The 15,953-nt window shown below is 44.8% G+C and overlaps 1 protein-coding gene across 3 annotated transcripts in view; it reads right to left on the bottom strand.

Annotated features, from left to right (window-relative positions):
- MDGA2 (MAM domain containing glycosylphosphatidylinositol anchor 2) overlaps positions 1-15,113 on the bottom strand; it is a 603,292-nt gene extending 588,179 nt beyond the window's left edge. For 2 of the 3 annotated variants that reach the window (XM_070931707.1, XM_070931708.1), the window contains exon 1: positions 15,041-15,113. In XM_070931707.1, coding sequence (XP_070787808.1) covers positions 15,041-15,113 — 73 coding nt within the window. Of the gene's footprint in view, positions 1-13,767; positions 13,818-15,040 lie in introns of those variants that run through there. The other variant, XM_070931709.1, reaches the window with a different exon arrangement.
- Positions 15,114-15,953: the final 840 nt, after the last annotated feature.

Raw genomic sequence — 15,953 nt, 5'->3', positions numbered from 1 at the left:
TTAAGTGTGATTAGTAAAAAGACTGGCTTTTCTAAATAATCTATTTCCCCTCTGCCCTCTTCCTTAGACAATTAAAATCCTGCTAGCCTCAGCTATAAGCTCTGTAAATTGAAGGAGAGAGTTCTCAACATCTACAGGACTCCCCTTGAAGATGCTTTGGAGAATTCTGTCTAAGGCAGGAAGTGGTAATTCTCATTTTTTTAAGGAGAAATGGGAATATCATCTGCAAGGTTATGGTTACTTTTCAGATCCAGTCCAGTTCTGGCCTAGCAACTAAGGCTCTTTTGTACCACAGAAAGTACCTCTTTTCATTCTGGGTGAAATCCTTCATTTTACTGTATCACAACAATATCTTTTTGAGTATCTTTGGAAAAGCTACAGAAAGACTAATCCATTTTAATTTTTTAAACATGAGAGGAGAAGAGGAGAGGAGAGGCCTCTTCAAAAATAAATTATTCTAGGAATATGCTTCTTTAGGAACTAACTGCAACACATTAATTACATATTAACATGTTAATAGCTCAGCATGTTTTTCAGACATGAGCCTGAAAAGGAAGACAATTTTATGTACAGGACTCAAAACTTTCACCAAAACTTCATATGAACCAGAGACAAATCACTGAACCACAGGGAGGTGGTAGGAGAATCGAAATAAAAACATCTCTGACAGATAGGTTAACTAGTCTCCATCAGAACATGTCCAGCATAGGGAGGTACCCCTGAAGAGAAGTCTACTTTTCAGAAACTATGTTGGTTCTTAGTTACAGAAGCACCTAAGCAGGTCAGTTAAGGTCTTAATACATTAACACATACACATATTAGTTACTTGGTCAATTTCAACATTGGTTAATTTGTGAATGGATGGGTGGTTGTAGATGGGTGGATGGGTGGTTGTAGCTTGGCTCATAAACTCTTAAGTCCAAGAGCCCTGCAAAAAGGATTATTTCAAGAAACAGATGAAGCAGTCTTTACATGCCAACGCCATCATGAAGAGAAATAGAGCTGCTGCAGATCTCCATAAACAAAATAAAAATCTCCCTGCTGGAACCCACAGACCACCAAGGTCCCTTTATATCAACTCTGGGGCAACTCATCAGCTGAGAGAACTTGATCTGAGCGCTACCTGTAAGCAGAAAAAAAGTTAATTTAGATGGAGCAAAGCATAACCTTGTCCACCTTGCTATCCCTGTGCAGCGCATGGCACAATGGGGTGCTGCAAACATCCCCCTTGGCTGATCTGTTAAAAGCTCTTAAGTGCAGTTTCTTCTGACAGGGCAGCCAGCAGAGGAAGAGACCCTGTGATGTTAATAGTTGAACTTCTTATTGCTCATTGCCATTATGATGGACCTTGCTTACTTCTGCAATCTTATTTGTAAATGTATATTTTAGCCGCGTCAGCCACCATGATGTGAATCTAGTGGGATACTATAAGCCCAAGTTGTTCAATGTAAAGAAGCAAAATCCCTTTCTGTAAGAACTGCCCATATAACACAAGGACACATCCAGTTTCAATTATCTTCAGACCCTTAGCTCTGGGAAATCTCTATCTTGGCACACAAAACAGAAACATCACTACCCCATTGTTGTTTTTCCTTTCTGCTGCTGACCTGTAGCATACAAGAAGCTGTATTGTCACCTATCCCAAAAGGCCAAAGCAGTCAAAGTAAATATATTGACACTGGATTTGTACTGTAAAGCCTTTGGCACTCACTGACATTAGCCAGAAACACTGGAAGTCCATTCAATGTGAATTTGGCTTCAGCTGAAGCCAATTGACTTCTATTTTCTGAATAAGATCGGGACAGGCATCATAATGTTCTACAGTTATTGTGGGCGACAACTCCCACCATCCTTTGCAACAGGTCATGCTAATAGAGACTAGTCAGAGTTGAATCCGGTGTACCTGTAGAATGATTCACTTTCACAGAGAGCTGGAAAAACAATTGATGCGTGTAAACAGTATTAATTCTTCTCAATGTGACAACTGGGCCAAAAAATTAATCATGATACAGATCATCGGTCACTACATTTAGAAAAAGATGTTGAGACTTTGGAAAAAGTGCAAAGAAGAGCATAGTTAGATGATGATGCTCTTCATCAACTAAAATGATTGAAGGCCTGGAGACTAAAACATATGACTAACGGTTGCAGGATTTGGGTTTGGCTAATCTATAGAAAGGAAGGTCTAAGGGTGACATGATAGCAGCATTCCAGTATTTGAGAGGTTGCCACAAAGAGGAAGGGGTCAACTTATCTACCAAAGCACCTGTAGGCAGCACAAGAAACAATGGATGGAAACTAACCAAGGAGAGAAGCAGCCTGGGGCTAAGGAGAAACTTCCTAATGGCGAGGACAATTAACCAGTGAAACGACCTGCCTCCAGAAGTTGTGAATGCTACGACACTGGATGTTTTTAAGAAGAGACTGGACAACCATTTGTCTGGGAATGGTATAGGCCTCCTGCTTGAGCAGGAGGTTGGATTAGAAGCTGTGAGAAACAGTACTGTAGTCAACCCTTGATTTGAGTTTCAGTATAAACGTACAAGAATTTGCCACCTTGCTTTAATTCCTTGTTGTCCAAGCCATGGTGGCCTTTGAATCTTTGCCACAACAGCTGGATTGGAGACAGGCAACAGCCTCCAACAAACTTTAATCAAGCTTGGACTGATTGACCCTACATTGTCAGGGACTTTGAGGGACTCCAGCAGTCTTTTGAGAACTGCCTCTTGAACTTTAAATGTATCCACCCTTTTCAGGCAAAGTTGCATTAATGATCCCAATTTTGCTATCCCTCCTACATCAACAATGACTCCTTTAGAGCCATGCTGTGCCCTCTTCTATCTGCCTTTTTTTTAGGTACAATATTTCTCTCCAAAACCCCGCTGGAATTAAAAGATGGAAAATATGGAAAAGCAAGCACTTCATTATTAAGCGTCATTAGGCTTCTGTTTGTTCTCCATTTAATTCATATATGCAGATTTAAAAACCATTCATGTTAGGTTTGATAAAGGGGTAATTTTAAAAGTGGATTCTCTTCCCTCCCCCAAGAAAATAAAGTGAGCATGCTAAACAAATAGACCCTTTGTTCAGCTTTCTAAAAGCTTTTAAATGCTTTCAGCTTCCCACAAGTGCCAGAAATACACAGCACCACACAGAGCAGCCACCGTTTCCAGCAGATAAAGAAAATGAGAGTGGAGTTGTATTGTAACTGATGTTGAACTCGGGAAAGGAACTTATAACTTTCACATCAGGCCGAGACAAAATTTGAATACGTCAAATTTAATATTGGTTTTCTATCTCTCATAATCTTATTCCTTTCTCCACCACAAAATTAATTTTAAAAAGTAAGCTTGGGCAATACTGTTGGGAGTATTCTGCAGGCTGACAAGTTGCCTACTCAGAACTACAATCCCCAGAATCCCTGGGGGGGAAAGCAGAATGGGTCAAAGGCCAATTGATCCAATCCATAGTATAAATATCACTAAGGAGCTGTAAAAACCCAAGTTATCTTGCATGTCAACACTCCTACCCTTACATGAGGGTTCTACAATGCAATACAATACGCACTGGGGCTAAGGCATGATATTACTAAAAAGTCCCAAAATACCGGTAAATACTTTTTAAAAGAATAATAAATAAATACTCCAAACTACACAAGAATAAGACTAAACCTTTGCAATGGTCCTGAATCTTTCAGGCTGTGTGCAGCAAAGATAATTCCCCACTCTCTTTTTTATTTTTATTTATTTATAAAACACATTTCTATGGCTATCCAACACCTCAGTGACTTTGGGGGACTTACAATTTTTTTTTAAAAAAAAAACCAGAAACATACATCATAATATGGAAAAAATACTATCAGTACCCCGAGGGACAATAAAAACCCACTTCCCCATCAAACATATAACATATAACCTAAGCTAAAGGTTCCCCCACACATGTGTGCTAGTCGTTCCCGACTCTAGGGGGCGCTGCTCATCTCCGTTTCAAAGCCAAAGAGCCAATGCTGTCCAAAGACATCTCTGTGGTCATGTGGCCGGCATGACTAAACACCAAAGGCACACGGAACGCTATTACCTTCCCACCAAAGATGGTCCCTATTTTTCTACTTGCATTTTTACGTGCTTTTGAACTGCTAGGTTGGCAGAAGCTGGGACAAGTAACGGGAGCTCACTCCGTTACATGGCACTAGGGATTCGAACCGCTGAACTGCTGGCCTTCTGATCGACAAGCTCACCATCTTAGCCACTGTGCCACCGCGTCCCTTATATAACCTAAAGGAGTCTGCTAAGTACCATATCCCAAGGACTGAGTTAGAACCGTTTTAACAGGTTAGTAGCAGTTCAAATATTTGGGGATTTGTTTTTCCAGATGGCAGGCACCATGACAGAGAAGACACCCATACTGGGTCCTGCAAGATGATATTGTTTAATCAAGGGGACCTGAAGCATACCAGCGCCGATTGTGCAGGACAGACAGAAACAATGGAACCATGTCTCCAAATCACTAGTGGGGAAGACATGAAGTAATGAGTGCAAGTGTGTTAAAGATAGATCCAACCTAGAAGTAAGGAGAAATTTTCTGATAGAACAATTAATCAGTGGAATAGCTTGCCTCCCAGGGTTTTGAGTGTCTCATCACTGAAGGTTTTTAAAAATAGACTGGACAACCATTTGACTGGAATGGTATAAGGCTCCTACTTTAATTGGACTAGAAGACTTTTGAGTTCCTTCCCAACCCTATGATTCTATGTTCTATGACAGCAATCTTTGCAGGACAATTTGCTGGTCAAAAGGTCAAGCTCTGTAAAATAAAGCAAAGAAGCAGTTTGTCGTTTGTGTCCACTTCTGCTCCCAGATCTTACAATAGGTAAACTCTCAGCTACATATAACTGGTAGCTGTGGGCTACAGTGTTCTTCCCAAAACTCTACATCGTAACCAGAGGTGGGTTTCAGCAGGTTCTGACCAGTTCTGGAGAACCGGTAGCGGAAATTTTGAGTAGTTCAGAGAACCAGTAAATACCACCTCTGACTGGCCCTGCCCCCATCTATTCTCTGCCTCCCAAGTCCCAGCTGATCGGGAGGAAATGGGGATTTTGTAGTATCCTTCCCTTGGAGTGGGGAGGGAATGGAGATTTTACAGTATCCTTCCCCTGCCACGCCCACCAAGCCATGCCACGCCCACCAAGCCACACCCACAGAACCAGTAGTAAAAAAATTTGAAACCCACCACTGATTGTAACCCCTAAAAACTCTTCCAAATGTTGCATATCAGTCCTTTTAGATAGAAGGGGATCAATCATTATTAAAGGTGGTTCATCCTTTTCGTTTTAATTTTAACTACATTTATACTTACATTAAATTAAGATCCATTTTTGTCTTGCCTCTGCTGCTTCTTTGTCCCATATATTTTTATTGCATGATTTTCAGTGGGCCAGTGCAGTCTTGATTATGCATTCCTGTTCAAGATAACTTAATCTACTTGTGTTTCATGATTTGCTGAAGAAGTCAAAATGATCTACTCCACAGATCATGTTAAGTAGCGGTGGGTTTCAAAAATTTTTACTACCGGTTCTGTGGGTGTGGCTTGGTGGGCGTGGCATGGCATGGTTTGGTGGGTGTTGCTTGGTGGGCGTGGCAGGGGAAGGATACTGTAAAATCTCCATTCCCTCCCCAATCCAGGGGAAGGTTACTGCAAAATCCCCATTTCCTTCTCATCAGCTGGGACTCGGGAGGCAGAGAATAGATAGGGACGGGGCCAGTCAGAAATTTTACTACCGGTTCTCCCAACTACTCAAAATTTCAGCTACCGGTTCTCCACAACTGGTCAGAACCTGCTGAAATCCACCTCTGATGTTAAGTCACAAGAGCTTGCTTTACAAACCACAGTGGCTGGGTTCCTACCCCAAGCCCAAAACAAACAAACCACACCACTGTGCATGTGGAAACCTTGCTTTTCTGTGTCTTAGAAAAGAAGGACAGGCTTGCTTCAAATCTTTCCCGCTCCAAATAGCCCTTGTCAAATACTATTCTCTCCAGAATACAGAATCCCTGTCTCTGTATCGTTGCCTTTCCAATTTATGGATGAGGATGAGCTTTAAAAAAAAATGGGTTGACATTGGAGAGAATCTAGATGGGACAGAAATTTGAAGGCCTTCTTCAAATATGCCAGCATCACTACTTTGAGTTAAAATAAAACAAAACAAAAAGTGTGTGGATGTCTACTTTAAGGACCTAGGAAGTGTAGCTATTCCTGCCCTCTAGAACCATCTCCCTTCCGAGATCCATGTGGCTCCCACTCCTATGTTGTTCAACGTGATTGTTTCCCCAGGTTCCGAGAGGATAGGATGATTGTAGAACTACTTCATTGGCTTGATTTTGTTTTGGGTTTTGTTCATTGTACTTTGATCTTCTAGTTTGCTGTATTTAAGTTGGATTTTAGTTGTAAGATCTCCACAATCATCTGGGAGTTAGGCTGCCTGCACACTTAATTTAACTTATGTTACCAATTAAATAAATTATTATCAGAGTTTTTGTGCTTGCTCTAGAAAAGTTAGCACTCTGTAGCATTGGTGTGATCAACAAGGCAGCATTCATCCAGGATAAGCCAGAATCAAATCTTTCGGTGATGTAGGACAGGGGTGTCAAACTCAAGGCCCAAAGGCCAACCCAGCCCACAGGGTGCTTAGATATGGCCTGCAGGGCCACCCTGGAAACAGTGAAGGACTGGCCCATAGTGCCTTTCTCAGCAAAAATGGAGCATGCATCCCTTCCAAGCTCCGTTTTCGCTGGAAGAGGGTTGCAAGAAGCTGTCGCAGCCAAAAACAGAGTTTGGGAGCCCGTTTTCGCTGGCAGAACACTCAGGCCCCCACAGGCGCCCCTGACATGAGTGATGTCAAAGTGGCCACACCCACTCTGGCCACACCCATCCACCCCCCCCAAGGTCAAACACAACCCTGATGTGACCCTCAATGAAATCAAGTTTGGCACCCCTGATGTAGGAGAAGAAGGCTAAGCTGGAAGGCAGCGTTAAATGTGTCATCGGTTTGGAGTCACTGCGTTGCCACAAGAGCTCCCCCTGTGAATTTCATTGCCCCTATCTAGCACTAATGTAGCTATGAACATTAATTGACTGGATTATCATATAGAGTAGCAATAATAAACTCGTTTGTGCTTTGAACTCAATGAATGCTTCTGGTTATTTTCACCTGACATTAATCTAATTCATGGAGGAGGGTTGGATTTGGGTCTCTTACGGCAACCTGATGACTCCAAACTCATGGCACACTTAACCCCACCTTCCAACTAAGCCCATTCTTCTTCTATATCATAAGCCAAATGTCAGAGTTTGTTGCAGAAATCACATCCAGAAAGCACACACAGATAATTGATTCAGCAGGATTCATTAACTTCTCTTTATATACATAATAACCATACAATACCAACAGCAGATTCTTCCAACGTGGTAGCGAGTTACAGGCAAAAAAACACAGGCAGAGGAGAGAACAACAGAGATGAGTTTTAAGTTTCAATTCAGCAGACAGACAAGACCAGACTAGTTTAGTTCTCAGCACAGAATCAGAGCTACAGAGCCACGCCCAGGCTCCTTCCAGTTTCAGTTTCCAAACAGTCCTCATTGTCTGACTTAGTTGCTATGCCTATTCATTGGCTGAGCATGTTACCATGTCTCTGCCAGTCATGAATTCCCCGACACCAAAGGCACACAATCATTCTACTTTGCGGACATAATAAGCATGTGTGAGCTGATCCAAACTTTGCACAGAAGACCATCTGGGAACTCTCAAACTGGATTCTTACCCAATGTTGCACTAGGGCTAAAATCGGGGGGTGGTCATCATTTGTGATTCATGCATTGTGAGGAATCCATTCATTAGCATAGCTTGCTCAAGAAGCCAGGCCATCACACAATGCCATAGAATTTGGCCTATTTGTTTGTTCATAGCATGCTAGATATACAGTAAATGTGTTTTGTTAATATAAAGGTTTACTGTAGATAGAGAGTTCCAAAATAGAAGAGAGGGTATGTAACTAGGCCAAACTGGATTCATTCAAATTGGACCCTTCCAATTGTTTTAAATTAGAACAATTGTACCAAATAACATAAAAACTGAATGGAACCAGGTGAAAGAGGACAATTGCACTGGGTGAATCCATAATTCGTTCCCGAATCAAAGGGACTGATCATATACCGAATTACCATCTACTCTCCAACCTGAACTGAACTGAAGCACCTCAGAGTCAGAAATTAATTACCTTCCTTCTACCTATTTGCAGAGTAAAATCCCTGATTGAGTCTTCTTAGCCCTGGCAAAATATTAATCATAATATTCATACTTGTGTCAAGATCCTAGATTATTTTCAGTAAATATTATTTTTTTTTAAAATAAAAATCCATCTGCCAGCATTCTGCTCCGATTAAAAAGCTATCTGACAATTCAGATCAAGGATGCAACGTTTTCAAAGATACCTGACAGAAATGTTGTCATGGAATGGGTTGCTTCTACAGAAAAAGCAGTGTTCACTGGTCAATTAGAAATTGAGAAAATTAACTGATTCTAATCTTTCTTCCCTCTGAAATGCACAGGATTCTCCTCCCAGCAAGAACTTTCACACGTTTCCCTCTTACATCAGAAGCATACCAGTTTGAAGAGTTCTATCCAAGGGCAGCAGAAGACATAGTAGTACTGAGTCAACACTTTCAGGCTTTTTAAAATATTGTTTGGAAAGTTAGGTGTTTTTTGTTGGAGGCTGTTGTGGTTCTTTTGAAAGACTGTATCTCAGGAGTGGGGTTCCCCCCCCCCACCAATAAAGAAAAAGGGAAACTGCACAGCTGATTTCTAGTGTTCAGCCAACAAAATGTAGCGGCACTCTCTTAGAAGTGGTGGTCTCCAAAAATAAGGCTAAGACAGGAGTCTGCAAACTTAAACATTCAAAGAGCCATTTGAACCCCTTTCCCACAGAAAAGAAAACACCGGGAGCCACAAAACCCTTCCTGTGCCTGACTATTTCTTGAGCGGCCACAGAACTAGCATATGTAGTTGAATTAAACATTCTGTTTTCTTCTGAAACTTTTCTTTTCTTGGATTTATCCATGGTTGGCCTACTGGGGGTTGAAATGCTCAATAAATCTCATGCCGGCAGGTGTCGCACATTGGCGGTTGTGATGCATATTTTGAGTGACAGGGAGCCGCAGCACAGGGGTGAAAGAGCCACACGCGGCTCCAGAGCCGCAGGTTGCTGACCCCTGGGCTAAGACATGCCTACAAGCCAAAATTTGCCCACTTCCGCTTTATTTATGTTATCACTATAATTTATATGCCACTCAATGTAAAAAAAAAAAAAGTCTCTAAGCAGTTTACAAGAAATGTGAAAATAAAATAGAAAACATAACCAAGGGAAACAGAACAAAGCCAATGATAGTCAACTGTCTTGTCCATTAACAGTCCAAGGAAAAATAGTCATGACAACAATCCCTTTTACAGGAAGCAGATGCAGCAGGCTATCAAAACATTTTCCAGAGTGTTTTCCAGGTCTTGGTGACCTCCTTGAATGCCCACAGGATTGATGCTAACTTAATCTCAGGTAGAATCCTATTTCAAAGGAAAGGGGCAGCAACCGAAAATATATCCCTCTGTGCAGAGGTGGGTTTCACATAATTTTACCACCGGTTTGCCGTGCACTGAAAATGTGACCTTCAGCGCATGCGGAGGCCTTCCGTGCATGCGCTTTGCATGAACGCAGCTTGCACATGGCTTAGAAAACGTGGCTAAATAGGATGGCATAGAGCCGGGTTGCCACAACCGGTTTGCCCGAACTGCTCCGAACCGACTGAATACCACCACTGCCTCTTTGGTTCCTGATGACAAGAATCACTCAGGGATGCGACGAGAAGGGTGTCCATTCAACTAAGAATTTATTGGATGGAAAGAAATTTATTGGAAGAAGATGATCCTGGAGTTACCAAGTCCTAAGCCACATAGGGCTTTGAAGATAACAGCCAGCACATTGAACTGCATTCAGAAACAAACTGGCAACCAATGCACCTCTCTCAAAATAGGTGTGTTAATTGGGAGGCACTTGTTTCAACTATTACATGATGGGCTAGCTGTAGCTTCCAGAGGGTCTGCAGCCCCAGGTAGAGGACACTGCATGAATCTGAGAGTTGATCCAAGAGTGGATCAACAATAAGCAGGGCCTCCTGATTCAGAAACAGCTGCAAGTGGTACACAAAATAGAGTTGTGCAAAGACCCCCACCCCAACTACACTCTTTAGATGCTTGTCTAATTACCAATCTCATTCACTGTGAGACAAGTGGAGAAATTCTATACAAAATGACATATTTTTCCAATGGTTTCTCTGGTAGGAACCCAAGCCATTATTTTGGGCATATTATATGAACTAAGTCATTTCATGAAATAACATAGGGTTCATCTGTTAGGACATTAGTGTGATTTTTTTTTTTAACAAACCAAAAATGTAGCATGATGTTTAGACATACCCTGTTAACTTTGCATTGTGCAAGCAGAGACTCATGCACATGAAGTACATACATGGCATTCTTCAAGACAGGAGTGATGTTAACATGAACTTCCCAAAGAATGTGCAACCACCAGATACTTTTTCCTTAGCTGTTTGTTTAGTCCAGAACTCAACATGACTCCTTAACAGAATACAATAGAAGATGTTCCACCTATTAACTAGCCATCCTTTGATAGCTGGTGGCTATTAGCTATAAGCTTTTGGAGGGAGTGAAAGATGCAAAACAAGTATTTTGGTTTCATTTCTCATGAAAAATATTGTCTAAATGTCAGGGATTTTATGCACATGCTACTTACTCTCGGTGATGGCAGAAGCTAATTAAAGCTGCTTGAAAGGCCAACTCCGTGCATGGCCATTTCCACAAGGAATATGACCCAGTAAAAGACTGTCCCCTAGAGTTTTTACACACTTAGGGAAATTAGGAAATGGGACATTATGCAAACATTAGATACAATATCCAAGCCCTGTTGCGTTTGCTGTTTATGGGGAAGGATGCCCATTAACACTATTTTCCACTTTCTTTTCTCCCAAAAGGATGCCTAAGGCTGGAAAAGTAGATCTAAGCATCCTCCAATCCTTTCTCACTGCTGATCTAGACATTCTTGCAGCACTGAAAATGCTCAGCGCAATTTTCCTCCTGCAGTAGAAATACTTCAGGCAGGCAGTGAACTATAAACTCCCAGAATTAAATACAATCATCATTATCCATGTGGTCATTATGCACATCAGAGTAACCAACAATCTGTTAAGAAGAAACTTTACAATCGTCCAAATTTCAATTCACTGTACCTATATAAATAGCACCCCCTTAAAGATGACAATGAGATGGACACACACACTCTGATGCCGACCGAGCAGGAGGACGCCCTCAAAATACATGGTGAAGAACATTAATGGAAGACTTAAAGACTCAAAAAATCACATAGGAAGACACTGAAGTACTCGCCCCAAATCCAAAATGCTGGAGATCCCTTGCTGCCTGATATGCTACATAGTGTGGGAGGATCTAATGCTAATGCTAAATGCAAACAGACAGAGCAAGATGTTTCTCTCCTAAGCGCAAAGAAAAATCTGCTGTGAACTCCTTTTGGTGTCAGGAAGGGCATCCGGCCAGTAAACACTCAGTTCTATCCAGTCATCCTGACTCTACCCCAAATTAAGAGATTACAGAGTTGTAAAAAGAGAGTTTTAAAAGGAGGAGCAAGGATGTGGGTGCAAAAAGTCCATAGAAGTGTGGAACCTAAATGAAATTCAAGATATATGTATCTCTTCCTTCCTTATTTTAATATTTCTCTCTTTTTTGTCTCACACACATCCAGACCAACAAGAAAGAGTGAAATATAAATGATCAAGCCCCACAAGATCATCTCCAGACTCAACAGGGCAACGTTCAGCATTATTTTGACCAGATATATGTGCAGAATCACATGGGTATACCAAAATTAATCATATTGTCTGCCACTTCTCTTTCATACTCTTTATTTGGCACCATACAAATTGACTGAAAAAGACATTACACCAATAGCAAACCAAACCCATCCTTCATTAACCAAGCTGATGAAATCTCATAGTCTCATTTGCTTATGCCTAGCCATTTGCCTAACACATGCTGTGCTCTCTTTGTGAAAAACAAGTGAGCTGAATGAGCACCTTGCGTTCTATGGAGAACCTTGCGTAACATAGAGCCAAATAATTTTGAAAATGTTTGTGGGGGGGGAATCAAATATAAATACTAAGTCAATTGTGATGCCAAAATACAGATCCTGTTTCTAGATTTCCAGGAGCTGTAAAGTCAACAAAGACAAGCAACAGATGGTAGATTGTTTATGGATTCAGTGTAACCAACTAGGGACCTTAAGGCAGCCCAGTTCAGACAAATCATTGTGTATTTGTCCACTCCCACATGCACATCCTCTAAACCTTGTGAAACTAGTTCAAAACTTCCGTACCCACATTCTCTATGTGCATCTTTAATGAACACCTGGTTATATATTAGCACAAGCATTGCAACCTGAGGATGCCATCAAGCACGTTAGCAAACATCAAGCAAGTTTTCTTACAGGTCATCCCATTAAAGTCTTTTTTTTTTTTTTTAATCACTGGAAAAACCTAAAAGCAAGATATCGTGCCTGGCTCTTCTCTCCTGCTTCTGCTAAAGCAACCAAGGAAGGAACGGTGCCTGCTTCCCGCTGCAGAACCCAGCATCCTGTCCAAACCTCTGGTCCTCAAACATGCATAAAATCCATTTCTTCTCTCTGTGTGTCAGTAACTCAAGGGAAGAAGAGCAGGGATGGCTTTCCCTTTCCATCTGAGCTACAGCCAGCATTCTCTGCATCAGAAGGCTGTTGCCAGGGAAATGGGATGAATTTTAGAAGGGAAAGCAAGGCTGGGGAGCAGCTCCTTTCAGGTGCAGAGGGAGAGGAGGAGGACTTGGATGAGTAGAGGGGACAATAGAGTAGAGTAGAGTAGAGGCTAATATCTGGTCTCTTTGCGAAGGGGAAGCCGTTTCTACACACACCACAGACTCACAATTGCCGCAGCGAACACCTGGCACAGAAGTCAAGGCTGGCTGGCTGACTTGCCTTAGGAGGAAATGAACGAGCGGTCCTTTCCCCATCTCATTCTGCTAACGTCAGCCTGGGATTTGCATGGCACAAACAGGTGCCCACCTTCAAATTGGGCACCCATTGGTCAACGGGGGCCGACCCGCTGTGCATAAAACTGCCCTGCCAGCTTCCCGGCTAAGGCCGATGCCCACTCAGTTGCTTCCAGAGGGTTAAACACCATCTCCCCCTGGCTGCCAACTCAAGTTTATTCCCACCTCCATAACACGGTTTGGAAATGTAAGCGAGGGTTATTTTTAGCCTCCTTCAAATATATAGAAAGAGAGAGAGGGAGGGAGGGAGAGGGAGGGAGGGAGAGAGAGAGAGAGAGAGAGAGAGAGAGAGAGAGAGAGAGAGAGAGAGAGAGAGAAAGCCTTCCCTGTTGGTATTCTATAGGGATGCTCAGTGCTTCCTCAGCCCCCCCCCCCCGCATGCCAAGCATGCACGCCATACTAAATGCCATGCCAGAAATAGCTCTGCAAAGTTTAATTGCAATTCCCCACCTCACCCCACCCCCACCCGCCACTCAAGCTTCAGAGCTAATCTCACAGAAGTAGGTGCAGGGTCTAAATGGCTGGATGATGCTAAAGAGCCTTGTCTCCACCTGCTAACAAGGGAAGCATCTTTGCCTTCTGTGGATGGGCAAAGCTGGTCCCTGGCATGTTCTCAGGCATCAGTTCAGTGTGATTACAACCAGGCCCCGATCTCAATATCTCTCTCCCTTCCTCCCTCTCCCTCCCCCCCCTCTCTCTGCCCAAATTAACTTGCTGGCATACAAACATGCCCCGAGGGGAAAGTGTTACTCATGTTTATAGCCTGTGGCTCACACTGGGTCAGGGAAGAGGCAGTGGGCAAAGGGACCAAGCAACCTACTCCTGGAGCAAGCCTAGTGGATGGCAAGGGGAGGTGGGGGTGGAGAGAGCAGATAAGCCACGGAGGGGGCCAGCGCTCCCCTAGCCTAGGGAAAAGCTCCAGCAGGCTCATCCAAGAAATCCTTAGAGCCAGAGGGAGGAAATCTCGGGCAGGACACCCACGCCGATCGAAACGGCAAAGGCTCCCGGGAGCATTTGTAGCCAGAAAAAGCAAGCAAAGGTACCCTTTGCGCTTCTTCCTCTTCCTCACCACCGCACAACGCATCTTCTCTCTCTCTCTCTCTCTCTCTCTCTCTCTCTCTCTCTCTCTCTCTCTCTCTCTCTCTCTCTCTCTCTCTCCCTCCCTCCCCCCTTCTCTCTTTCTGCTTTCATTCATTCATTAATCCGGTCCGAGCGCCCACACACACACACAAACTATTTCTATCTGGCTATGCCACCTCCGGACTTGGCGCCCTCGCCTGGCTCGGCTTCTTCGGACCCCATCGCTCCTGGCAACAGCGGCGCAGAGCAACCTAAACTCTCCCGAAGAAGAAGCCTTCGCTCGCACTTCCTCGGCGGAGGAACCGGTGGGGGGGGGGGGGGTTAGAGATGCCGGAGAGGGAAAAGGCGGTGGCAGAGGCGGCAGCTAAGCAGGATCCGAGCGCGCTCCTGCGGGAATCGCGAAACATCCCCCCCCCCCCAAGTTAGCAAACCGGCTTCTGGATCAGGGAAGAGTGGAGTGGAGAGGGGGAAGGGGGAAGCTGCTGCTCCTCTTGGATACCGTACTGTTGCGCGCCGCCGGGGACGGAGAGAAAGTGGGGGGTCAGTTGGGAGCTTAGCCCAAGAAGGAAGCTTTGAGGAAAGGGGGGGAAGGTAGCAGGAGAGGGGGGCTGCATGCTTACAAGGACATCACGATTTTTTTCCTGAGGGGGGGGAGGGAAACAGCAGGAGGGGGGGAATAGACACACATACACAGAGAGAGACAGACCCACACAAAAAAAGAAGGAAAGCCGCGGCTGCACTCACCGTAGACGCCTTGTCCGGAGATGCCCTCCAGCAGCACGGTGAGCAGCCACACGACCCCGTAGGCTAAATCCATCTTGGGGGAAGCAGCCACATATCCAGGCGAAGGGGACCCGGAGGGACTGGGAAGGGGAAGGGAAAGGGAAGGGAGGGAAGGGGGGAAATGGAGGGAAGGAGCTGAACCACGCTCGCTCGCCGGCTCGGCCACGGCCCGGTCGCCGCTTGGGAAGAGAAGAGAAGAGGAAGAGCCGCCGCCACCACCACCCCCCACCCCCAGCCAGCAGTAAAGCCGAGTCCGGTTAGAAAACAGAGGCTGCAGCGGCGTCCTTGCGCGGCGCGCTTTGCTGGGCGAGCGCCTCGGCGGCAGCGGGGAGCTCCGAAGCCATAGCGGGAGCACCCCCACCCCCACCCCCAGCACGCGCACAACCACAACCACACACGCACACACCCCACTCTCACACTCTCTCACACACACACACTCAGGCCTGCGGGAAGAAGATCTGCTCAGATCCTTCCGGAGCGCTTTTGCTGCCGGTTGATGCCGCGGCGGCTGCGGCTGCGGCGTGGGGAGTGGGGAGTGGAGGGGGGGCGGCCAACTTGCCTGGCTGGCTTGATCGGTTTGGCTGACAGGGTTGGGCAGGGAAGGCAAAAAAAAAAAAAAAAGGGAAAGGGAAAGGGAAGGGAAGCGTGCCCAGAGCGGGGGGCGGCAGCTGCGGGGCTTGCGCGCCGCGGTCACGTTGGACTCTACGTGCTCCGTGCCGGCCCTGCCAGGCGGCCGAGGCAGCACCGAGCCGGCGACGTCAACTGCGCGCCGCCGCCGCCGCCGCCCCTTCTTCCCTGTGGTTTTTTTTTTTTTTTTCCCCTTTCCCCTCCGCTTCTCCTCCCCTCCTCACCACGGAGCGCGATGCAATGGGAG

This window comes from Pituophis catenifer, unplaced genomic scaffold (assembly GCF_029215685.1).
Source record: "Pituophis catenifer annectens isolate HBS135680 unplaced genomic scaffold, rPitCat1.0.hap2 SCAF_1, whole genome shotgun sequence".
In the NCBI taxonomy this organism is placed as follows: Eukaryota; Metazoa; Chordata; class Lepidosauria; order Squamata; family Colubridae; genus Pituophis; species Pituophis catenifer.
This window is presented reverse-complemented; position numbering and strand designations above follow the sequence as displayed.